The sequence below is a fragment of the Corvus brachyrhynchos genome, unplaced genomic scaffold (assembly GCF_000691975.1).
Source record: "Corvus brachyrhynchos isolate BGI_N302 unplaced genomic scaffold, ASM69197v1 scaffold8, whole genome shotgun sequence".
In the NCBI taxonomy this organism is placed as follows: Eukaryota; Metazoa; Chordata; class Aves; order Passeriformes; family Corvidae; genus Corvus; species Corvus brachyrhynchos.
This window is the reverse complement of record NW_008240031.1, coordinates 2337889-2364119: the sequence shown is the minus strand read 5'-3', so window position 1 is coordinate 2364119 and position 26231 is coordinate 2337889. Positions and strand designations below refer to the sequence as shown.

General features: G+C 43.2%; 1 protein-coding gene across 1 annotated transcript in view; it reads right to left on the bottom strand.

Annotated features, from left to right (window-relative positions):
* Positions 1-26231, bottom strand: part of LOXHD1 (lipoxygenase homology domains 1) — a 131811-nt gene that overhangs the window by 53796 nt on the left and 51784 nt on the right. The window contains 14 exon segments of the mRNA XM_008640947.2: positions 71-233; positions 4696-4812; positions 8990-9171; positions 13516-13680; positions 14410-14538; positions 15261-15365; positions 16673-16821; positions 17722-17855; positions 19219-19373; positions 19897-20191; positions 22910-23070; positions 23895-24087; positions 24422-24618; positions 25501-25577. Coding sequence (XP_008639169.1) covers positions 71-233; positions 4696-4812; positions 8990-9171; positions 13516-13680; positions 14410-14538; positions 15261-15365; positions 16673-16821; positions 17722-17855; positions 19219-19373; positions 19897-20191; positions 22910-23070; positions 23895-24087; positions 24422-24618; positions 25501-25577 — 2222 coding nt within the window.

Sequence of the window (26231 nt, the reverse complement as noted above, 5' to 3'; positions counted from 1 at the left end):
CACACATCCAAATGTTTTGCTCCAAAAAAATCAGATAAATCATCCCTACCTACTCCTAGGATTATATTACCTTCTAAAGCATCTTCAACTTCTTCTTCTATCTGCTTGAGTGTCCCATCCTTCAGGAGCTTTTCAGTAAAAATATCAGATGGCACCAGTTCTCTGATAGTCTCGCCATCGTCTTCAGATTTTGCAAGCCATCTTTCACATGGAAATGTGACAGTTTCTGAGCCCTGGAGTAAACATGACAGAGGAAACCTCTTCAAAACAACATGAACACACGCTAGCATTTCCCCTTTGAAAATACTCTGACATGCAGGCAAGGATTTTCAACTCACGTATGTGTGCGTGTGCATGTAGAGGCAGACCTAAAATAGCACATAGAAATGTATTTCCTCCAGAAAGAAGACATCTGAGGACTCTCAGAGGAAGCACTGAACATGCAGCAGAAAACAGGATTCCCAGTGGGTGTGTGAGAGTGGCTGTATGGTCCAGTAGATCTCTGCCCTTCCCAGTATTAGAGCTTGTAAATTCCTAATCAGGACTGCACTCTTTCTGCTGCAGCTATGTTTTACTGAGCCTCTGGAATTCCTCTCCAACCCTTATTCAGGCAGCATTTTCTTTGAAGCCAGTAGAGCTTTTTTTTTTTTTTCCCTGAGCTCAATACTTCATGATTTCACCCTATAATTCTGTGACTCAAGCTGGGTTCCAGGCAATTCCCATACATGCAATAAGAGGAGAAAAATACTGATTTAATTTTTGATCTTTTGTTTTGACTTCACTTTGGTGGAAACAAATATGATTTATATCATCAAACAGACAAAAACAACAGAACATGTGTTTTCCACTTGGTAAACAAAATTAATCCCAGACTATTCATTAAGAACAGACTCCCATAAGGCCTCCAAGATGGTAAGATGCAGGCAGCTTTCTGAGTGCTGGGCACCCCAGGCTATGACTCCATAAAGAGAGGGGCATGAGCCACCATGCAAGATACAGAGGCCACAAGTCTGAACAGAAGGGAAAAAAAAGGAAGTTAGTTTTAATCTCACAGTAAATAAATACAGAAAAAAAAATGGCCCTTTCTTTGCTGACAAGCTCATCATTTATCTCTTACACAGCACAGGGGTCTCCTGCTTTTTCTAATACTCTGTGTGCCATCACTTCCATATAGAACATACCAGTGGATTTAACAGAAAGCAAGAGGTGTTTGGGTTGGGCAGGACCTTAAAGATATCTCGTTCCAAGATCCCTGTTATGGGTAGGGACACCTTCCATTACCCCAGGGTGCTCCAAGCCCCATCCAATTTGGCCTGGAACACTTCCAGGGATGGGGCAACCACAGTTTTTCTGGGCAATCTGTGCCAGGGCCTTACCACCCTCACAATCAAGAATTTCTTTCTAATATATAATACCCTGCCCCCTGTCAGTGTGAAGCCATTCCCACTTGTCCTGTCCCTCTATCCTTTGTCCAAAGTCCCTCTCCAGCTCTCTTGTAGACACCCTTTATGAATAATTTCCACATTAATTACTCTGCTGTGATTATTTATCAAGCCCATACAGGGTCCTTTTTTACTATTTAAATACTAAAATATTAATTACTAAAATTTATGGTAAGGGAAGGGAATAGATCTCACTTGATCTTGAACATTGTTGTCACTGTGTACTACAGCGCTGTACTGCCTGGAGCTGACACCATCACTGGGGAGGAATAGCTTGTGCATCCAAGATCAGATGTGCACTCTGATCACAGCTAACCTGGAATGAACAGGTCACAGTGTCACCACACAAAGATCACAGGGAAGTTGGTCTGTGGGAGCAGAACCCCTCCGAGGGGCTTGTGTGACTCAGTGTTTTGAGTCCTCAACAGAATCATGCTTTGAGTACACACAGCCCAAATCTTCTGCTGTTAATGAAACACCATTTCTCCTCCCCTCTGCTGCTCCCTGCAGTGCTGCTGTTTAACCCCAGACAGAAACATTTAACTCCATGAGGAGGTTTGGAGAGTGGCATACAAAATGGTGTCAAAGAAAACTGGCAGCACTTCAGGTGATTTCACATCTTTTACTTTCAAGTGTTATTTGTGCTATACAAGCAGAACACAGCACCTAATAACCAGCCACAATTCCTGCCTCCTCATTTCTGCACTGGCTGTCTGACCACTTAACCTGCATTATCTCACTGTACGCCGAGCCGATGAACAGTGCTTATCTCCACACCTGCAGGCTGGGAAGAGAAGGCTTTCCAGAATGATGCTTCAGTGCTAGAACTCTCTTCTCCTGACAAAGATCCCACTTCAGTCACATTTCTCACTGAAGCTTTCAACTGCTCCTGAGCATTCATCCTGTTGGCTGTATGTGCCACTGATGCAAACACTGTTTATTTGGTAACAGGATATCTAGGGACTGGAGTGACTGCACAGTGGGGCATTACGTGCACTTTCTGCAAGAGTTAATTGTGTCATTATTGATAATCACCATGCCATTGCCACAGTTTTCATTGGGGTTTCCCTATTAGTGACTGTATTAATATTTAAGTGATGTAAAGTGCACTGGTTTCTATCACCCACAGTAAAATCCTCTTGCAGCCCTGAACAGATTTTTTTCTTTAGTCTGGACCTAAACTAGAAGCAGAGTATGATAGTGTGCTAAAAGTCAGTGGTTTTCCCTTCTCCAAATTGTAACAAATGAAATATAATTATCAAATATAATTGGCATGCCAAGACAGTTTTTGCAGAGTGCAACAATCCTAGTTTCCTACCTAAGTGCTTTCAATTTAATCTGAAAAGTTACTGACCTCATTTTTCTTTTGCAGCTCTACAGATACATCTAGACACATCTTAGCAGTCTAATCAGGTAGCACAGCTTTTAGAAGCACTGGCAGCATATTGCTATCCTGTGGCAGGTCATAATATCCTGCGGCTGATCAGCGGCATCATGCAGCGCTCTGCTTTCTTCTTTTTTCCCATGCCATAATCAAAAGATCAGCAGAATTGTAAATCTCTCCATTCCCAAGTTGTTCAGGGGTTTCCTCCCTTCCTCCACCTTCAGGTTTCTCACCGTCTGCCCTTCAAACTGCTGCAGTGACTGAGGAGGGGGTGCAGCCCTGAGACCCTCTCTTGGCAAATTGAAGAGCACCCAGGATGGAGCTCTCAAGCACTTCCCAAAGTGCTCAGTTTAAGGCCAGTGTAGAAAGAGGCAGACCAGGAATCTTTTTCCCTCGGTTTCCACATATTTGGGCATCCCCCTCTTCATGTTCCCCAGCCTGTGACCAATAAACATATCTCTGAAAATAGTGTAAACCTGTTCATTAACCTAACAAAGCTGTACAAGGCCAGGTTAGGCAATACACTGAGAGTCTGATAATGTCAGACTGACAAAAAGGGGATCATGAGGAATAATCTGAGGATATTGGCTTGTGAAGAAGCTTGTTCAGGAGGATGGAGAAGGGAGACAAGGGGGGGGCCTTCTCACTCTTTGTAACTCCCTGACAGGAGGTTGGAGCCAGGTGGGGGTCAGGCTTTGCTCCCAGAGCACAAGGGACAGGATGAGAGGAAATGGCCTCAAGCTGCACCAGAGAAGATTTAGACTGGATATTGGGAAAAATTTCTTTGCAGAAAGGGTTGTCCAGCCCTGGCACAGCTGCCCAGGGCAGTGGAGGAGTCCCCATCCCTGGAGGGATTTAGAAGCTGTGTGGATGTGGCACTTGGGGACATGGGGCAGTGGCGGCTTTGGCAGTGCTGGGGGCAGGGTTGGACTTGATCCTGGAATTCTTTTTCAACCTAAACTACTCCATGATTCTGTGGTGGGGAGGGTTCAGAGAAGACCTTTGACTTGACTGTGTAGCAAAGAGAATAAAACATTTGTAAATTTTGAAGGAGGAAGCAAGATGAGAAGTAGGTTCACCATGACTGAGCAAGCAGGTGTTTTAGAACTTGGTGTTAGAAGTCACTTGAGGAGGGGGCAGACCTGAGGGGAAATAAAAGCTGACATTCCTTTGGAATAAGGGCGAAAGAGCCCAGGTCTTCCCCAATACAGCTACTGCTCCAATTCGGGACCAGCCCTGAAGAGGTGATTTTCTTTGGAACATCCCCATAGCCAGATTCATCCCTGTTCCTACAGCCAGCATCTGAAAGCAGGGTTGAGGAACACTTTCTTACATCGACAAGGTCAAGGTCACCGATCTGACTGTACTGTGTTAATCTTGTTCACATGAACAGCAAAAAATCCTAACATCTAACCTGACTTTTTAAATGTGATTCAGGGAGTTGCACTGACAGGCATTTTACTTGTCTTAACTGTACTGGCTCCTTGAATTTATGAATTTATTCTTCCAGAATTAAGGGACTGATGAAATTGTTTCTTGTTGGTGTTTGGCAACAATACTTTTTTTTTTTTTAAATGGTGCACCCACTTTCCACTTCCTTCCCTGCCATCCCTCAAAACAGAACTACACACAAAAATACGAAGCTTTAAAAAAGCAATTATTGCAGAGCCTTATCATCAACATTTGAAGAACAAAACATGATAACACACATTTGTTGTCCCCAGATCCCCAGGCTCCAGCAAGTTCATTTAGTGTGCATTGCTCTTCAGGGAGTCGTTTTTCACTGTTAATCACACTTTGTATACAGAAGATGCAATCTGGGAGATGGAAGCGGCTGCTCGTGGGGATGTGCTGGGATTCACAGCCTACCTTCCCGTTTGGGAGCAGCCTCCGAATTGTCACCCGGTCCAAATGCCACCCCGAGTTCAGCCCTCCACCATTGTGACCTATGCGAATCTTTTCAATAATGTCACCAATGTCCTCCAGCTACAGAAAAACAAAAAAACAAATAAACAAACACCACCAAACAACACCCAAACCAAACAAACAGGAAACAAAAACATGAAAAAAGGTGAAATACTATGGCAAGAACAACTGGTGACTTTTGAGACACCACTTCTTTAGCTTATTTCATATTTTGCCAAGCTGTTTGAAGTCCCAGGGGAGAAAATATTAGTGCTGATGTCAATTATGGAATCATAAAATAAAATCCTAGAATACTTTTTATTCAAAGGGACCATAAAGATCATCCAGTTCTGCCCTCCAGCCATGGGTAGGGACACCTTCCACTATCCCATGTTGCTCCAAGCCCTGTCCTTGAATACTTCCAGGTATGGGCCAGCCACAGCTTCTCTGGAAAACCTGTGCCAGGGCCTCACCACCCTCACAGTCAAGAATTCTTTCCCAATATCCCATCTAACCCTGCCCTCTGGCAGTTTAAAACCACTGTTTTTTTTCTGTCACTATCTGCCTATATAAAAAAATCCCTCACTCTCTTTACTTTCAGCCCCCTTAAGGCCCTGACAGGGGCTCTGAGGCCTCCCTGGAGCCTTCTCTTGTCCAGTTGAACATCCCCAGCTCTCCCAGCCTGGCTCCAGAGCAGAGGGGCTCCAGCCCTTGGAGGATGTCTGTGGCCTCCTCTGGAGCTATGCCCTAATTTGCATTTTAGCTAAAAGTTTTCCCTGCACTTCTGCTCCAAAATGGAGAGAACCTTGCTCTGCACAAATTGAGCGACACCATATGGGACAGGTCTGGTTGCACAGCAGCAATCTTGCATCTCAGGCTTCTCTGCATGAGTGGAAATGAAGGCAATTGTTTGGAAATTTCCCCTGTACTTGGCACCGGTGAGGCAGCTCCTTGAGTGCTGTGTCTAATTCTGGATCCGTCAGTTCAAGAACATTGAGGGGCTGGAGCATGTCCAGGGAAGGGAATGGAGCTGGGAAGGGGCTGGAGCCCCAGGAGCGGCTGAGGGAGCTGGGAAAGGGGCTCAGGCTGGAGCAAAGGAGGCTCAGGGGGGACCTTGTGGCTCTGCACAAGTCCCTGACAGGAGGAGGCAGCCAGGGGGGTCGGGCTCTGCTCGCAGGGAACAGGGACAGGGTGAGAGGGAACGGCCTCAGGCTGTGCCAGGGAGGTTTACTTTGTACATTAGGAAGAAATTCTTCACAGAAAAGATGATTAGACACTGAAATGGGATGCCCAGGGAGGTGGTATAGCCACTGTCCCTGGAGGTATTCAAGGAACAACTGGACATGGCACTCGGTGCTCTGGTCTGGTGACAAGGCGGCGATTGGTCACAGGCTGGACTAGATGATCTCAGAGGTGTTTCCCAACCTAATTGATTCCATGATTCTATGAAATTGCAATGCAGCTGCATCTTAAATTGCTCTTTTTATATCCCTTTTCTTTTTAAACATGTGTGTACACTCTCTTAATGCTGGAATAATAACTTTGAGGTCAAAGTACTTTACAAACAGCCTGGCATTTTATATTATCTCTCCTGTTCTGCCACAGAATCCCAATGCCATTCTGAGAAAGTCAACAGGATGACTATCTTATGAAGTTGCTACTGGGTTTTTTATGCCTCATCTTATTATTTGAGTAATTTGTTACTAGTTCATTACTTTTAATTCACTTCCCTTTCAAAGGCTCGAACAGGAAAAATTGAAATTTGCTCCTAAGTATTAGTTTTTGGTTATTCCAGTGCAAACTTTTGTATGGCTAGCCTTCAAAAACCCAAGTCTGGCTTCAAACCTTTGCATGTAGAACACTGAGCTGTCCTTCTGTTCTTGGGGCCTTAGAGTCTTATTTTCTTGCAAAACATGAGAAAAAGGAGCATGTCAATTTGCATCACTGTAGACACTCCCTTCTCTCCCCAGCTGACAGAAGGGTCCCATACCAAAGCAAAAGCAGCAGTAGTTTTAGAAGGCACCATAAGTCAGTAAGACTGCACTACCCAAGGAACCCACACTCTGAACAAACTGGGTTTGACTCCATCAGCCTGGCTCCGACTTTAGGCAGCATAAGTTACACTGCAAAATAATGAAACGATCCAAACTCATTTCTAAAACTCACACACATGCACACAAGTATACATTAGGGAAAAATTATTTTTCCTCTTTTGTCCTGTCCAAATACTCATCTTTCAATGAGACTTCTAGTCAATACTTAGCAATAAAATGATGCTTGAGCAGTCAAGATCCATGTTAAAGAAGAAGTGGGCTTTACCCTGCTGTAGGCATCTCCAGCAAATCTTCACTTGGAAGCACAGTTAAGAGCAGTCTCTAATCCTTTGTGCCTCTTTTGCAAAATACAAAATGATAGAGGCAGGTAAAACCACAAAGCAAACAGACAATTCCCAGTTTGTGTTTTCTGAAACCTCCCAAATAGTTTTTAAGGTCTGTTGAGCTCCAAATTATGGCTCTACACAAGCAGGTGAAAGAAAAATGTATTTTGCTTTGTTCCCATCTCCTGGAGAAAGAGGAACTGGTGAAGTGAGAATGAAGTTTGGGGACAGGTTAATATGATGTTATAAATCTGTAGAACACACTGCATTTTCTCTCACTTAATCTAAGAAAAGTACTGATGTTTTAGATTCCACCAAAATTGAAATAAATCTTACGCAATAAAGACTTAACCAGAACACTCTGTGTAAGATTTATACCTGTGGATTAATGCAACCTCTATTATGAAAAATTGTGTGGAAACTCCACCAAAATAAGTCTTATTCTTTGTTTTAAAGGAATCACACAGGGGATTTATTTTATGATTCATGACATGTAATAACAATGTGGGCTGCAAGTATTTTAACTTGTAAAAAAATTGGTTTAAAATTTGCCTTCAATTACAAAAACAAACCAAACTCAAAACAGAGAGAAGTTGTAAGATGCTCTGTGAAGTCTGTGTTGGTGTTGCAGCCAGAAGAGGAAGGTAAGGGCATGAAGCAGCATCAACAGGATAAGCCAGAGCAGGTCTGCTTGTATTTTTTGCCTCTCACAAATTTTCAGCAATAAGAATATACTATGAATAGGAATTGCTTAATACTGTGGATGTAAATGAGCTCACTCTTTGATGTGCACTGGTTTACTTTTTGCATACAGTTGTGCAAAGGCTTCACGAAATACTCAGTAAGGTCTTTCAAAAAGTTAGGCCCAGGTATTCAAAAATTACATTGTCTACAGGAAAGTAGTTTCAGTAGACAGGAATGGTTCCTCTGTCTGAAGAAGAAAGAGCATTATGCTTCTAAGTATTGCAAACTGCAAGAGAATAACAGAATGACAGAATATTCTGAGTTGGAAGGGACCCACAAGGATCATGGAGCCCAGCTCGTGGCCCTGTACAGACACCCCAACAATCCCACCCTGTGCATCCCTGGAAGTGTTGTCCGAACCCTCCTGGAGCTCTGGCAGCCTCGGGGCCATGCCCATTCCCTGGGGAGCCTGGGCAGTGCCCAGCACCCTCTGGGGGAAGAGCCCTTCCCTGATACACAACTTAAACCTCCCCTCCATGCTGTTTCCTCAAGTCCTGTCTGCTCATGGGAGTGAAGAGATCAGTGTCTGCCCCTCCTCTTCCCCTCACGAGGAAGTTGTAACAGCAACTCAGTCTCCAGCTCCCCCCTTCTCCAGCTGAACAGACCAACTGCCCTCAACTTCTCCACACACAGCTTCCCCTCAAAGCCCTTCACCATCCTTGTGGCCTCCTTTGGACACGCTCTAACATCTTAATGTCTTTTTTATATTGTGACACCCAAAAGTGCCCTCAGCACTCGAGGTGAGGCCACCCCAGCCCAGAGCAGAGCAGTGGTCACTGAGGTGGGTGAGACCAGTGAGGAGCAGAGCAGTGGTGACACATCCTGGTCGAGATTTCCACTCTCATTGTCATTCTGGAAACAACCTCTGGCCCCTCCCAAGCCTGGAAACACATCCTGAAGCCAGTGGAGGTGAGAAGGAAGAAGGGGCAGGAGCTGACATGACCTTCCTCATTTGATAAAGGGCCAGCTGCATTTTGTGACCTCCCACATCTTTGAGAGACTCATCTCAGGCATTATAGTACTTCCTCTTGGTTAGATAAATCGGATGGTTTTACAGTACAAGACCACAGAGTACTGAGGGAGTCTGTTCCTTATCATTGCATGCTCCCCCCAATGCTCCCCATGCTTCAATCTTACCTCCACAATGAACTGATTCACTGAATTCCTTTCAAAATACATCCTTTGCTCTCTCTTGTTGAGGCACAGGGATTTTTGCTGAGTGCAAATCCCATCACTTCCATAAAGAACAATGAAGACATCTGCATCTGTGCCAGCTCCAAAAATATCACTGGTATATACCGTGATCTCGTAAGGAACAACTGGTTTAGGAAATGGCAGAAAACAGAAACAAGCCAAAAGGAGTTAGTAGCAGCATAGCAATGCTCCTAAGAAAAAAATTAATGAAACAAAAAATGAATTATAAGTCTCAACAGTGGAAGAGGAGAGAGTAGGAATCACACACTTGTGGTCAGTTAAATTATCGAGTTGGTCAGTCCTATGAGAATCCAAAGGAATTTCCTTCAATAAGGAAGTTCCTTTCCTTTATAAGGCAAATTGGCCTTGATCTGTGTTCATGTAATGAGATTTTAAGTTAATCACGCTACACTCAGTATACCTGCCATCCAAAGTTACTGAAACAAGATTTACTTCATCAGCTCAAGAGTCAAAGCAAAACATGAATTCACAAATTTTTGAGCAGTAAGGAAGATGGATGAAGTTGAGACAACTGGTGGCAGTGAAAAATATTCAAGACAGTCTTATTGATAAAAAAGTCCTAATATTTCCATTACTAAACATATGACAAAAATCCATCATAAGGAAGTTAATAATTCCTCTGTTCTATTTTTCACTTAGTACCACCTCACCCTGAAACACTGAGGCAAACAGGTTAAATTCCAACCCAGACCCATGGTGAATGCAGAGCAGTAATGATCAAGACCATAAATACTCCCCTATCTTATTCCTGTGGTTTCTTCAGAATGTACCATGACCCGAAAAACCGATGCGTCCTTTTGTTCTATTCTATCTTCACAGCTTCTTCAGTCCTGAGTCCTGCTGGAGTATGACTCAGACTTGCTCAGGAGTAAGGTTGACCCAGGAATGTGGGAACAGGGGCTCTGTTCCTGGCTCTGCTATGGATTTGCTGAATATATCCCCAGTTTTCAAGGTGAGATGATGCTTAGCTCACAGAGTAAGAAACATGGGTTCAGATGCCTGCACATCAGACAGGTGTGTACATCTCCAGATGTAATCATTAAAGTCAGTACAGTCTGAAGAAACACTCTGTCAAGGAATTAAGGCATCTTCATGGAGGTTGGCCGAACCACTCCCCAAATCCCACCTCTGAATGACCAAATAACCATGACGGCAGATCAGACACTCCACTGTAATGAGAACATGTGATGTCAGGTATGCCATCTGGCAAACTGAATCCTGTCCCAAACTCCTTTAAATCCTTTCTGAAAGGAAAGGCTTGGGCATCACTGAACAGCTGCAGGGACTTCTCCTGCCTCAGGAAGACACTATCCCTCAGTGTCAGTACCCATAAGCACAGCCTTCACCACCAGGATTCTGCCACTGCCACGATATGCCCCTGGCCATTCCTCTCCCTACCACCCCTAAAAAACTTCCATCCTTTCCCATCCCTCACTACAATCTTCTCATCTGCTCGTCCTTCTCACCCTCCTACTCTGCCACGACTTCAGTCATTTTTGCTCTTTACGTTACAGCAGTTCTCTCTGTGTTTCAGATTCAGCATCTCTGTTAGGGTAGGGAAAAGGCTCCCAGCACCCTCTCTATTACTATTGGAGTAACTGACTATGCATACAAGAGACTAATCATTCATTAAAAGCTCAAGCTCTCTAAATACGTCTCTCAGGAGGACACAGATGAAGAAGTTTTCTTCTACAGAGAGTCAGCCTGGAGGTACTCAATATTCTTTCTGCCCAGCCCAGTGAAATCTGCTCTGCTGTGCTGCAAGTAAACTGGAGTAGTTTCTCCAGATTGTAAGAAGAGGGGGGAAAAAATCCTGGAGACCAAAAATCACACACCATGCGTTATGAATTAAAAATTATCCTCCCTGCTGAAGGCCATAGCACTTGCTCTTGTTGCTTGAATATTAACATCAGCTTAGAACTGAATCAGCAGAGCAGCGCCCTAACAAGGTCACCAGCAGCACAACTTTCAGCTGTCAGACGCCCATTTCATTTACATGGCACTTTTAAAGCTGTATCCCCACAGGGATGATTTTAATTGGACTGTGGATGACATGTTTTCATTGTGAAACAGTTCTGGCACAAGTCATCATAAAACAAATCAAGCTGGTTTAGTTACCTCTGGCAAACTGAAACCCACAGGTTAATTGTTAGGAAACCAGAATGTAGTAAACAGCACAGTGGGGATGGTTCAAATGGTGAAAAACCCTAAGCTGACAGCGAGCCTGGTGCAAACTCTTTACCAGAGAGGCCTGACTGCTTCCAGAGGCTAGGTGTGGACTGCTGACAAAAATCAGGTTAACACGAGCTATATACTCAAAGGCACAACATGCCAGAAACTCCTACATCACTAAAATATTCAGAGGTATTAATAAATTATACAGTCAACATCTGCATCAAAATATATATTGATTGGGATAACATGGAAAAAAGAGATGAGAAGCACGTACTGAGTCTCTGGGTTGTATTCACTCCTATAAAAGGTATCACTGCACCTATTACTCAATTTATGTTGTCAGACACAAAGACATGGAATACTGCATCCAGCTCTGGGATCCCCATCCTAAAGAGGACATGGAGTTGCTGGAGTGAGTCCAGAGGAAGCCAAAAAATCCTGCAAGGGGTGTAGCATCTCTACTCTGGGCACAGGCTGGGAGAGCTGGGGGTGCTCACCTAGAAAAGGTTGCAGGGAGAGCTCAGAGCCCCTGGCAGGGCCTAAAGGGGCTCCAGGAGAGCTGCAGAGGGACTTGGGATGAGACATGGAGGGACAAGACACAGGGAATGGCTTCCCAGTGCCAGAGGGCAGGGCTGGATGGGATATTGGGAAGGAATTGCTGTCTGTGAGGGTGGGCAGGCCCTGGCACAGGGTGCCCAGAGCAGCTGTGGCTGCCCCTGGATCCCTGGCAGTGTCCAAGGCCAGGTTGGACAGGGCTTGGAGCACCCTGGGATAGTGGAAGGTGTCCCTGCCCATGGCAGGGAGTGGAACTGGATGAGCTTTAAGGTCTCTTTCACTTCTGTGAACCTACTACTATTTCTTCTATTTGACTGACAAAAACACATGAGGGAGCAAAGAGAATCCTTTCTTCTGCTCCAGATAGTTCGGGTAAAGAAGGTTAGATGTGAGAAATAAAAATACCTTGGTCAAAGAATGGGTGAAGCACAAAGACATGACAGTGGCAGATCCTCAGAGAAGAAATTATTTCAGCTTAGAGACTGCAGGATACAGGGACCTGGATGTGGGAGGGACCTTCAACATGAACCACTGTGCTCGCAGTAAAAAAGAAGGAGGCAAAACAGCCTGTATGGTTATTCCCACAACTACTTGTGAAGAAGGAAACCGTCGCAGAAGAAGGGAGTTTGGGCAGCTCTAAATTTTGATATCTAAATAAGGAACTGCAGACAGTAAGGCTTTTGATACTTTTAATGCATACATTGGGAATAAGGTCAGAGGGGAGGCAGCTTTTGTGTGAAATTTTTTAGCTCTTCTTACGAATGAGCAAGGAGGAACCTGTCAGGAAATCAACTCCCAGGTGTCAGACCTCATCCCTCATCATTGTGGCATCCAACCCAACCTAAGGAAGAAGTGGTTCTGGCAGTACCCTAATGGTGGGCAGAATTTATCAACCACTTGAAATGAAGCAGATCAGAGAGGGACAATCCAATAAAGTCCATGAGCCTGTACTCTGCACACAGTCAAAGACACTTAGGAGAGGGGAGCATGAAAAGGGAGAAGGCTACAAAATAAGAAAAATATTTATTTCAAGAAAACCGTGTTATCTGATCCGCAGTATCCTGCAAACAGGAAAAGAAGCTGCCAGAACTGAAGAGTTTGAGTTGCTATTGCAGACTTGAAAATTATAAACTTGTACTCAGAACGAGCTAAGTTGGGGTAATGCTTACCCAAAACATTAATTCAGATGGGAGTGAAGAGTAAGGAAAAATTGGAGAACACTAAAAGAGGCAGACTGGTACAACACTTTTAGAAAAGAACCACAATAAAGAAACTCTGGAAGAGGGTCTTTCAGCAAGAGATGGGTGTGCAATGCCAAAGGCACTGGAAGAACTAAGACTTGGAAGCAAGACCAGACTGTCTCCTTTGACAACAGAAATGGCAATATTCGAATGGAACAAGATCAAAGGGAAACTGGAGACGAGGAAGACAGCTTGGAATGAGCAGAGGACTTGGAGAGGATGGGGAAATAGGAAGAAAAAGACAGTCATCCCCAGCCACATGACTTCTAATGATTCTCTGATTTGGCAAATGCAGGAAATGTTAATCTAGAGCACCCAGAGGAACCTTCTGGTAGTAATTGGAATAGCTGGCATGTGATCTACTTATAAATTTTCCAAAGCCAGTTCAAGGGACAGGAGAAATCTATAAAACAGCATGAAATAGATTTTATCTTCTGCAATGATGGGTGTATCCTGGGGAAATGGCATTCTGCTCACATGGGATGTACTCTACTGTCTGCAGTTCTGCAGGGAAGATAATTCTCTCAATGGCTCCATCATCCTCTGATTTATCCAGCCAGCGGCCACAAGGGAATTTGAGGCACTGTCCCAGGGATGGGGCATCAATCTCCACCCATTCCAGAAACCAGCCAGTTGAATTACCTGTGGTGGAGAGATAACAGTGAATAACCCACGAAGCCTTTACAGACAACAGCAAATGAATCACTGCATGCCAGACCTCTGAGAAATAAATCTTTCTGTCTTTTGCCAAAGGGAATATAGAATATATGACATAAAGATCATTGGATGCAATTGCCCAGGATTGAGCTAAAAAGCTTTATAATTCTATAAGCGTCAGGCTAAAGATCTGTGCGTGGAAATGCCAATTACTGCATCGCTTTTATCAGTTGGCCTCTGTAATAATACAGAGCAGTTATCAACAAACCTGTCCCTTAATGCCCCACAGGGGAAGAGATCCATGCATACCTGCACTGCCTCCCTTGCTTTTAGGCAGGATTCTGCCTAAAAAGCAGTCAAAACACCACCAAAAACTTAATAAAGATATGAGGCAAGTCTGTGGGTGCCATGCAATAAAAACAAATACGGGGTTTGGTGATATCTGTGACATCTCTCTAAAGATGTGGCTGTAGAACTATAGAGACTCTTGTAGAGGGAGAGGGTGCAAAGCTACCTGCAAGCTGGCACCACTGAGCTCATAATGTCACATGGGAATGGAGTTAGCAGCAAAGACAGTAGCAGCAACAGCCAAAGTGACAGCAAGGATATGTCACTAAAAGGTAAATTAAGTCTGGGGTCTTGGAGGCAGGTTATTTTATACAGCAATGCACCCAGTGCACTAGAAACACTGCATTACAAAGCAGATTATCTTACCTGTATTGTCATGGCCTATCTTGATTTTTTTCAGGTCTCCAATATCCACAGATTCCACTGTAAACTCATCTACCTTCCCACGTTCAAATTTGTTCTTGTTAATCTTTGAGGCCTTTAGGCTGACTATCCCTGTTGTGGCGATGCAAAAGGACATTGTTCAGCATGTGAAACAAATCCTCTGGGAATGTCAACAGTGGAACGAGGGAAGTGGCTAAAATGCAAAAACTGGCTTTTCATCTCAAGATCTGAGCTTTGTGCCTCCCTCTGAGCCCAAGTCTGTATCAACACCCAAAATATACAGAACTTCTCCCTTGAATTATCCTCTGGCAGTGCAACGGCGACGATGTTGTCATGCTGTGCTCCCAGCTAAAGAAATCGGTGCTACCCATCAGTTCCCTGTCACTCTCACAGGCATCCCAGACACTGCACACACGTCTCAGCTGCTTCCAAGAGGATTTGCTCATCAGCTGATTAAATACTTCTGGGCCACTCAAAGAGGCAGAGGAGGGTTGGGTTTCAGGAGCATGCTGATTCACTGCTGAGGAAAGCAAATCATCCACTGTATTCACTACTCAATAATGTAGTCCCAGTCAACTGTGCTGTTTCTATAATTGAAATTAAAACCTTTAGACCAGCAGCTGGTGCAAATCAGCATCGCAAAGTTTGGCAGTGATTTACAGCAGCTGGTGCCATGCTCCAAGTTACCAAGATGTGTGGACCGACTGCGAGAACACGAAGTTGTACTAAAAGGAGTGAGAAATGGGTATTGAGGAAATGAAAAGAAACCATGACCTGTCTTTTCAGGTATCAAACAGGGAGTTGTTATCCTGTTCCATCATTTGAAGCCATACCTGTATCGTCTTTACTTCCATAGAGTGTGATGAAGACATTGGCATCTGTCCCAGCATTCTTCTTGTCCCCAGTTTTCACTTTCACTGTGTATGTCGTTGATTTAGCTGCCAGATAAAATATCTTAATTTTAGAGTGTAAAGACCAGGAGTTTACTTTTCCTTACATAAATGTGTGCTTGGTCTGAGTTTTGTTTTGACTGATCACAGCCATGCTGTAATCTCTAATTCCTGTCCTATGCTGTGGTAGCCCTTGAGGTGAGCTGGGCTATCTGATTCCAGAATCTTCTACTGCTCCAGTCACTCAGCATATTGCCTGCATATCTACAGATAAGAAATGTGCTGAATCCTTCCCATTTGCTTCCTGGGAACCTCCAACCCTCCTCAAAGCTGCCTCTGACTATAATATTTCATTTTAAAAAAATCTGCATGCCTCCCCTTTATTTCATTAGCATCAAATAATATATGTGCATATAACACATACTAGAAGTTGTGTACGCTGACATATACAGTTCATATTCACAAACAGACCTTTCAGAACAGCATCAATAGGGAGGTTTCTACTGCACCATGGTCTAGCAAGTGCAGTAAACTCATAAAAAAGGTGGAAAAGTCTAATATGGTCTTCACTAAGCTGCTGTAACCTCAAGATTTCCAAAATGGAATATTTCCTCCCTAGTTAGACATATCTTTCCAAGATGCTGGTCAACCAGCACATCCTTCTGAACCAAAGGGATAAACACTTTGTGGAGTTTTTTTGATTACACAGCTTTTGGGAATTATTCATATATTTAAAAGCATCTGAGGGGGAAATAGGGGAGAGTTTAAAACCTTTCACTGGCTATGAAACCAGTGGAAGTGTTTGGCACTCAGCACCTTGCAGGATTGGACCAAGGAGTGTGTCTCTGCTCTTTGGTTACCATGCAAAATTATTTACAAGTGAGGCAAAGTTATTTTGGAGGAAGCAAGCATCAAGATGGAAAGTGAGATAAATTTAGGTCCCTTCCCTTTCTCTGGGTGTGTTTTCTCTCTGCTCAGTTTCATGTTGGAACGTTTAACCATTACAGTCCATGATGTGAAGTGAATGAGATTTTTTCCTTAGCTATTAGCCACCAATATACATTTCAGTTCAAAAATGATGACTGAACACGTTACCCATCTTCCTAGCTTTGTCACTTTGGGTCCAATCTTGCAAGATGATTAAATCAACTAAAAATGAGGAAGGTCCACTCCTCGGAGTCTGACACACACTTGACACTTCACTCAGATCTGAAATTTTCATTTTGGGGCAAAGTTACTCACAACTCAGTGAGTAACTGCTACTGATAACTGCTAATGCCCTCAACAGCACTAACAACTTGGTTCCTTTCCAACCCCACACTGGAAGAAATACAAGGCCAACATATATATTCCACCTTTCTGTTCCAGGCCCAAAGTTGCAGGAGACTGGCTGTCATTTTAAGAATCTTTCTTTACAAATGCTTCATCCACTGGGACCAGCTCCCTGGCAATCTGACCGTCATCTTCCTCGACTGCCAACCACCTCTGGCATGGAAAATAATACCTACAAAACGACAGCAGCACCTGACGCTTACACAGGACTTCACAGGCTTTAATAACATAAAAAAGCACAGATCAGAGGCTACTTGAAGAAAAAAATAAAACAACAAGATTACTCAAAGCTGAGCAATACATCTGTTTTCATCCTTGAGATCTGGTGTTTTTGGGAACTAAATCCATAAATAGGTTAGGGAGCACATACTACAAAGCGCTGTTTCTGGGCTGCCAGCCCCACATGATTGATTCATTTTAATTTCACTCCCAGAAAAAGTTTAGTAACTTGAAGGAACCTCCAGTCTCCCAGGCATTTTATGTTTATGAAGACTGGACCCATCTTGTCCTTATGAGTGGTCCCATCCATCAGAGCATTGTGCAACTTTTAAGCGTGTGATTTTCAGCATGTTCCAGCTCAAAGGCAAGCCTGTATTTCAGGTTTAGATCCAGCTGTCTGTGGAAATCACGAGAGTTTGCTTAGATCAGAATTTTCTTTTGGCCCAGACATTTACATTAAGTACAAAAGGCAAACAAAACGTGAGCTCAGAGTCTTCCAAAGTGGGGCCTAGAAAGGAAATGTTTGAGTGCAGCCTCTGCTCCAGGAGGGAGAGATGAGTCCCTCCCTGGAGAAACAGAAAAAAGCTGAGGTTTCCTTTCAAACACTGCTGATTCTCAAGTCACAAAGGTGCTGGGACTGCAAAACCCCCCCACAGGTACCCCAGAATGGTCCCACGCTCTGTATCATGGCACAGTGACCACAAGGCTCACAAAGGATGCCCATTCCCTGTAAGCTGGTGAGGAGCTGCAGTGATGCCCTTCTGCATCTCCTCTGCCTCCCCACGCCTCTGCAGGCTCCTGAGAACGTGGCCCCTTTTCTGACCACAAGAAAAGGGCGCAACAGGCTCCTCACGTGGTGCTCTCTTTGAGGTCAATAATCTCTACCCTCTCCAGGAACCAGCTGGGCCTAGAACCAGAATTATCGTGGCGGATTCGCAGCTTCTTCAACTCTCCCAGGTCAATGGCTTTGATGGTGAACACATCTACCTGCACAGGAGGCAAGAGGCAAATGACTGTGTTTCCAAGAAAGAAGGAAAGAAAGGCAGTAAATGGCCAAGGGTAATATTTTTCCCCATTAAAAAATAGCTATTTGTAGGTTCTCTTTGTACTCTTTGTGTGGGTGTACAAAAATAGCGACAGAGTTGTGAGGTCTCCCATTAACACTCATGTTTGTCTCCTACAAGGCAGTAACAGCCTTGGAGCTGCCTACCCCTTCACTCCTTTCTTTACCTCATCCCAGTTTCAGATTCCTATAGTTTTTCTCTCTGCTAGATATCATTCCTTTCAGGCTTAGTATTTTCCCACAGACTGAATCTGGAACTGGACAAAAACATGTTGACTCCATGGAAATTCTCCTGCACACCTCTATGTGGAATCTTAGAATATCCAGAGTTGGAAGGGATCCACAAGAATCACGGAGTCCAACTCGGCTCTGCATGGGACAGCCCCAAAATACAGCCCATATGCTTTATTTCAAATATTTCAGAATTTCTTCCTTTTGTCATTTACCACAACCAAGAAGATAATTTATTAACTGTGTTAGTGTGACAGGATGGTCCTTGTTATCATAACAGTTTAAACATCTTAATGTGATTAATATGTTGGTAGACTTTGGGTTTGTACTCCCAAGAGTAAGGAGCATTACATTTGCAGCTTGGAGCTCTTCCCACTGAATGAAGAACCATGTGCAGGTTGGAGTTTCACCAGTGTCAAGCTCATAAATCACAGCTAACAGCTTATTTAACAAACTTAGGCTCTTTTTTTTTTTTGTGGTTGCAAGTTTTCCACAGCTGCTTTTTGCTTCTATAATTTTTTGTTCTTCAAAATTATTCCTTGGAAAACTCCTGGCTATAACAGTAGCTTGTTAATTGTTCATAACGTTTTTATAGCAAATACTCAACATACAAGAGATGATCTTTAATTGGATTGGATTATAATGTAATTACAGCACACTGTGTAATACTGCTTTTATTCCCTGGCTTGTTGGCTAGAACATTTAGAATAGTATTTGCATCTAAATATGTACATACTTGAACTGCCCCACAAATACCCTCCAATATTAATTTAAAGTTTGTAAGCTTTAAGTATTCCTGAAAAGAAGCATTACTACCAGAATGTTTACAGGAAGTAGATGCAGAAGGTGATTCCAACACAGAAGTGTTGTTCAGCTTATCATTCAAATGAATCTCCCCTGGAAAATGTTTTGAGGCATTTTGCTTTATATAATGTATTTCAGAAGTAAAACACATTTGAAAGAAGTGAGAAGAGACTGTATTGAATGGCCAGCAAGTCAACCGAGAGAACCCTGCCAGCCTTCTTCTCGCTTGAGTGAGTGGAGTTCATGCATTACCTGTCCTTTCTCAAACTTGTTGAGGTTATTTGACCTTTTCAGCTGGCGCTCACCCGTGTCTCCTCTTTCCATGCCATAGATGCTCAAGAAGACATTAGCATCCGTCCCAGCCCCCCACACAGTCCCAGTGAGAACGTGGACTTCATATGTATTTTCTGCAAGTGAAATTGCAAAGGCAGGTCAGAAGGACCCCAGAACTGGCCGTGTTTCATTTAATCCGTGTCTCACCGTTAAAGTGTGTTACCCCTGAAATGCCAGCACAGAAAGAGTTTGCCTGGAGTTTGTTGGCATCTATCTTAAAACATGAGGAAATCTGTCTTCCTCCAGCCCATCTCCTTGGCCATAACAACAGTTACATCTTGCTAAACTCTCAGCCACAGTGGTAACCTCTGGGACTCTTGATCCAAGTGCCCCAGACGACCTTTGGTGAACCCTTTAGAAGTCCTTTAGTATATACTGATTTCAGGCTGTCCCCTCTATGTTCTGCCTTAGTTTACCCGCCGTCCTCTTCCTCCCTAACTTGATCCACCACAGCATGGGGTAAGATACAGTCCATGCCTGGGGCAACGGTGTAGTTGTGGGGGATAAATGGTCCTGCCAAGCAGCGCAGTGTGGTTATCATCCTTTGTGCAGAGGCAGGATACACACATACACACACACGTTCCCTCTGGTATTTACCCTCCAGGTCAGATTCTCCATCAGGCACCAGCTCCACCACGAGCTCCTTATCCCCTTCATCCTTAGCCAGCCAGCGATGTGCCACAAAGGTGTAGACATCCATCCCTCCTTCTGCCTTGGTGTCTTCCTCTTCCTCCTCATCAGACTTCTTTTTCTTCTTCTTTTTGTCAGACTCCTTTGCTTTCCCCGACAGGCGCTTCAACGTGACACTTTCCAGGAACCAGCCATCCCCAATGCCTGTCCCGTCGTGGCCTATCCGAATCTTATAAATCTTGCCAACGTCTGCAGCCTCTCTCTGCCACCAAGGGAAAGTCAGCACCCAGGGGGATAGAAGACAACCTTAATTTCATAAAGCGCATTATCAAAAATGAGGAGCACCACCTCTATCACACAAAATATCTGAGCAAGGATAAGAACAATTTCTTAATGCAAGTTTACCTTTATTTTTTCCTTTCTGCTTTACTATTTCACACTTTCCATTACCAAATCTCATCGGAATCCACTGAGCTGAAGACATTCAGAGCAGCCGTGGTGAGGAGAGGATCTAAATCTGTGTTTATTTGGCTCCCTACTTCCTCACTCCTCTCCTTACCTGTATTGTCTCTGTGCTGTCACTAAAGATGATATGATATGATAATACCACACCAGGTTTTTACAGATTCTCAGTGCATGAGGTATCTTGAAAATTAATAATAAGATGCCTTTCATACTCAGCACAGGATATGAACCCAGCAAGAAGCAATAATGGTGCAGTGAAAAGGCAGTTAACTCATATAACCTGATCTCTGTTTCAGACCATGGGTTTGGAGGGCCCTTCTCCTTCCTTCTCAACTGGAAAATTAGAGAAGTATTTTCTCACTTTGCTGATGTGCGGAGAGGATGCAATCATTAGTGGTTACAGTGCTTCAGTGGCAGAAGGCTGATCAGTAAGAAGATTTACATCCCTCTAGTCATCACAGCAGACAAATACCTTCTTGGTTTAGATTATCTGTCCAGATTACTACGTAATGAAGTTGGATAGAAGACTTTACTCCACATGATCCTTCAACAACCCATGACTTGTTCTTGATGATTGCTTATGCTGTTATGCAGTGTTTATGTTATAAAACTCACAAACACATGCTTCAGGCTGAAATCTGGAACCTGGCATGTAAGGTTTTAGTTTAGAAGTGTTTTGTAGATTAAAACAAAATCAATTGCACACAAGATGCTTATCAGAAAACTGAAATTGATCCCACTGTCCTGACATAAAGAATGTATCTTTCCTTACACGGCTTTACCCTTAGATTTGCTGTAATCATCCTGCATGCCTTGTCCATGACTGATGGCATTTCCTATTATCATGTAGCCCACAGAATCTTATTTTTGCCCACGTTCTTTTTGTAAATATTCATATAGTGAAAGAGATAGAGGATCTGTTTATTAATGCTCCAGATCTTCTGCCTTGTGTGCTTATAAAAAAATCACAGAAATGGGCATAATTTTCAAATCTGGCAATAAATATCAGGGAGAGGATATAAGCACAGCTATGTAAACAGAACACTGTACATATGGCTTTATTATAAATCTGATATTGGCTAATAGATCTTACTCATAAATTTTATAAAGCTTATTTCCTTTAAAATTGGAGAAACCTAATCTTAAAATTATAGAGGGTTTTTAAAAAGCAAACATTTATAAGGCACTAGTCATTTCAAATCCCCAAAAACTCATTAAAAATGGATAAACATCAGTAACTCCATTCAGTAAAGCAAGAAAATGAGGCAGGAGGAGGTGAACTCATCTCAAAAATACGCATTACAAAACTAGTAAAGCTGTGGATAAAGGCACCTCCATTTGGCCACTGACAGCAGGAAGGATATCCTAGTCTTGATGATTCAGGGGAGCTTCAGCAATTACCTTCAAGCTTAACTGTGCTGAGATGGATTCACCCTCTGTGGGACTGCAAATTCATAAGGCACTGCTGTGCCAAGCCTTGTACTGTGAGCACATATGACAGATGTGCCTTAAATCCTGCTTCCATCTGGACTCTCTGCTTCACTGTCCAGATGTTGGTCTCTCCTTCAGTACAGGAGGATGTGGCTCTGAGGTGTCCTGACAGAGCATCCTGTCTTTGCTCTGATCCCACATCAGGGCAAGTGCAAAGACCATTCATTTCTCCCAAACCATGGATTCTCTGGACTGAAACTCCAAGCTCACAAGGCAGAAAAGAACATTGGTCCAAAAGGGTGACGATGCCCGACCATGTCGTGGTCCACACCTGCTGCTCAGCCTCATCAGCCCAGGACCTCTTGCTGGATTATCCAAGTCCTGGCTCACTCCCTTGAGTTACGTCGGAGGTTTCTCACCCCTCCAAACACTCTCTTTACTGCTGGGCTGCTCAGAAAGAGGTGTGGGCTCTGCAGTATAAACCTGACTTCTGACCATCCTGGTACCTGGAGGACTGTGCTGTGCACCTCGAGCACCAGGACTGTGCAGTGCCCACTGGAACAGCACTACAGGCACTGTAAAATCCATGGGGCATTCACACATTCACAGGAATTACAGCTGCAAACTTTCGCAGGGCTGACATCTGTACCCGTAGTTAATGGTGTGTGTGACCACGGGCAAACCTGGGATTCCCTATATTTTTATACAAGTGTGGGGTTTTTTTCCCCAGCTACACAATGAGAATTGGCAATAACATGTGGTCAGGCCCAAAGTTTAAAGCCTTCTGAGATCCTTTTGAAAGTAAATATAAACAAATACTGCTATTAGATCATAAATTTCAATGACAGCTTTGCTAACAGCCCCTCAGAAGATGAAAGTCCCTCCACAAAACACAAAACCCCATAAAAGAAATAAAAAGCCTTCCAAAACTACGGGTAGAGGACAGTAGATACCTCCAGACCTGCAATTTTCTTGAAAAGTCTTTTTTTTTTGTATCGTTGGGCCAATTATTCTATTGATGTCTCAGCTTTGGCTGATCATTTCTTTCCCCTCTTAGAAGTGTCAGTGACTGCCTTCATCATACCTTGAAGATATCTGTGGCTCCCCTTTCAAAGTTGTTGGATCTGTTTTCTAAGATGATCAATTCCGTTTTGCCAGTCTCACCATAAATCTGCATGAAGACTTTGGCATTGGTGCCTGCGGCTCGCACGTCTCCAGTAACTACAGACACCTCATAGTTTATCACTAGTCCAAAAATAAAGCAATTAAATCAGCAGAGAAACTCAGATAACAACATTCCCGGGGGCTCAGGTTCGAAATTAAATTAACTTGTCTTAACAAATGTCCACGTAGCCGACCATTTGCCCTTATCCAATCTAAATGTGAGATAACAGAACTCTTCACTGAGGACTAACCTAATCGTTTTCCTTTTACAAGTAGTAAGCCAGTGTCAGAGGGGTGCAAAACAGAGCCTTAAAAGGGAATTTTGTTTCCGTACTAACTATAGAGTGGTTGAATGGTCTCCTTAGTACAGTACGAGGGAGGGAGTTACAGAGAGCAGGGGAAAAACACAGCATTCTTTCTCAGGATCTGACGGCAAATTTTAACTGTAGCCTTAGAAGAAAATGGGTCTACTGATAAAAGTCAAGTGGCCAGTAGGGATTTGGCACGTATTTATCAAAAAGCTTCTCCCTTCCAGGAAACGGGGTAATAAAGACAGGATGGGACATGTGCCTGTGCATGAAGAGAAAAAGGGACTGGGGCAGATAAATGTAGAAAAAAGCAGAACCCTCTGATATTGCAGTGAAGAAGTACATTGTCTTGTGCTGTGTTGTGCTGCCCAGGATGTAAATTTTTCATATGGTCTCAGGAAATGGAGATGAAAATCTCTGTAATGTTTTCCCAACCCCTTTAAAAAACATGAGGAGAATATTTTACCTTCCTCACCAATATAAGCTCATAGCGATGGTGACTTTTGGTTGTAGTGCCTAACACAGTGGTGACCTTGCCCTCAAGAACAGGAGCAATACATATTTAGCCCTAGCTAAACACAGCACATGTTCTCTTACATTTCTCAGTAGGCAAAATCTCACTTGGGTAGACCTCCACCTCCACCCTGCCATCAGCCTCATCCTTGTCAAGCCATCGGTTGCAGGGGAACATGTACTGCCTTCCCTGGACTGGAACTGTGATCTGGACACTGGCCAGGAACCAGCCGGACCGGAGACCCACATTATCGTGCCCAATCAGTATTCGGTTGATCTTTGAAAAAAGCAAACAAAAACCCAGAGGGCAGGGAAAAAAACGCAACACAACAGAATTTGCTTAATGTCTAACAATCTTCTTACCCTGGCATTGTGTTCTTCCACTGTGTTCATGTAAATAATCTATATGTGTATTTAACTATAGACTTAAAACACTCCTCACATGCCAGCATGCACAATAGATTACTGGTGTAAAACCTATGTAAAATTTGTCTCCTAATATCCAATGTAAAGATGAAAGGTTCTTTCATCACATTCAATATTGAGTGTTATTTTGATTCTGAATTCAGACACTTGCACAAAGTATAGAGCCACCTGCAATTAATTCTTACCTTTCCAATATCCATCATATCTAGGGTAAACTCATCCACTCGACCACGTTCAAAATAATTGCCTAGATCATTATCAGAGACTAAGAGAGGCTCTTTGCTGGAGTCTGCTTTTTCACCATAGAGTTTGATGAAAACCCTGGAATCTGAGCTGGCACCAGGGATATCTCCCGTCTTCACGCTGATGTGATAACTGACATCTGGAGTAAGATCAATGTACAAAACACAGACATGTGAGTGGCATTTCCAGTGCCCAGCCAAGCAATTGGCTTCAAACAAGATATAGGGGAGGGAAGCTCCACATACAGACACAGAAAGGACTTTGCCCTCCATTCATGTATCCAGCATTTTAGGGCCACACTGGAGAAGCTGTTACCCCTTGGAATTTTTCACCAAAAAATGAGAGATCCAATACTAGTAAGCATACACTAGTATTTTTGGTTACTTACACTTTAGCTACACCAGTGAGCATAAAATATTCTGTATGCCTCCCTCTCACTCTTAGATGATTACCCAAGCCATAAAAATGCACTTAGGCAAATGGGATTATTTCACTATTTTTATACTTACAATTTAATTCAATAACTTCGACTTCTTTTTTTTTTTTTTTAAAGAAACAAGCTGTGCTCTGCAAGCACCATTTTATAAAGAAAATTGTAGCATTGGAGCCCTGGTTCTCCAGAGTAGTACAATATAATTTTTTTGGTGGTTTTCTTCTGAGAATGCAGTTATTTGATGGAATTCACTCTACTAAAATAGTGGAAATTCAAGACCCTTTGGAGCAAGATATACAAATAGGCAGTTCTTAAACAAATCACAACATTAAAAATCGAAGTTTCTTTCTACGTATATAATGTTGCAATTATGCTCTTTTATACAAATTAATCCAATTCATAAACTAGAATTTAAGAGTCAGAGGCATTTCTTGCAGCACGACCTATTGCAACTTCTTGCATAAGAATGGTAAAAAAAGCCCAGTAGATTTACTGGTAACTGACAAGAATTATTAAGAAGAATAAAGCAAATAAACACATCCATGTACAACTCGAACCCAGACCTTCTGTTTTCCAAGCTAAACTCACTTTTTAGCAACGGTGACTCCCCAGCAGGCACTAATTCTCGGACAATCTGACCATCGTCCTCATTTTTGTCAAGCCATCTGGTTTAAAAAAGAAGTTGTCTTTGAATAATTAGCACCTGTTAGACCTTTCAAAATCTACATTGGCTTCACACATAGCCCAAATCCACACCACCATCAAAAATATGTTTTTAGAGGGCTCTGTATCTCTGTTATCTTAGCAGGAACTTGACCAGACCATACGGCAGCCACATTATAAACCTCAATTTTTCCAAGAAGAGGGACCATGAGAGCTCTGCTCACAGTAGATAAGCATCTGCTGTGATGTCCGTCTGTCTGAAAAGCACAAACTCCACAACCACAAGTTATTCCTGTGAAGAGGCAGTTTTAGTGTTCTGAAAGCACTGACCATCGTTGACCAGAAAGACTTGCAGCCTCTACTACTAGAGGGAGGGGATGAATTGTGTTATTCCCATTTCCAGGACTGGGTACGTGGAGGCAGCTGGCATCAGCAAAAAGAAAGGCTTTTCTATGTTTTTCAACATTAAAGATCCAACTAGACTAATTAAGAAGAGGAACTGGGCACAAAGCAAACTGTAGCATGATCTCAAGGGAAAAAATTCTGAGAGAAAAATCTTAGAATCATAGAATGGTTTGGGTTGGAAGGGACCCTAAAGACCATCCAGTCCCACCGCCTGCCATGGGCAGGGACACTTTCCATTATCCCAGGGTGGT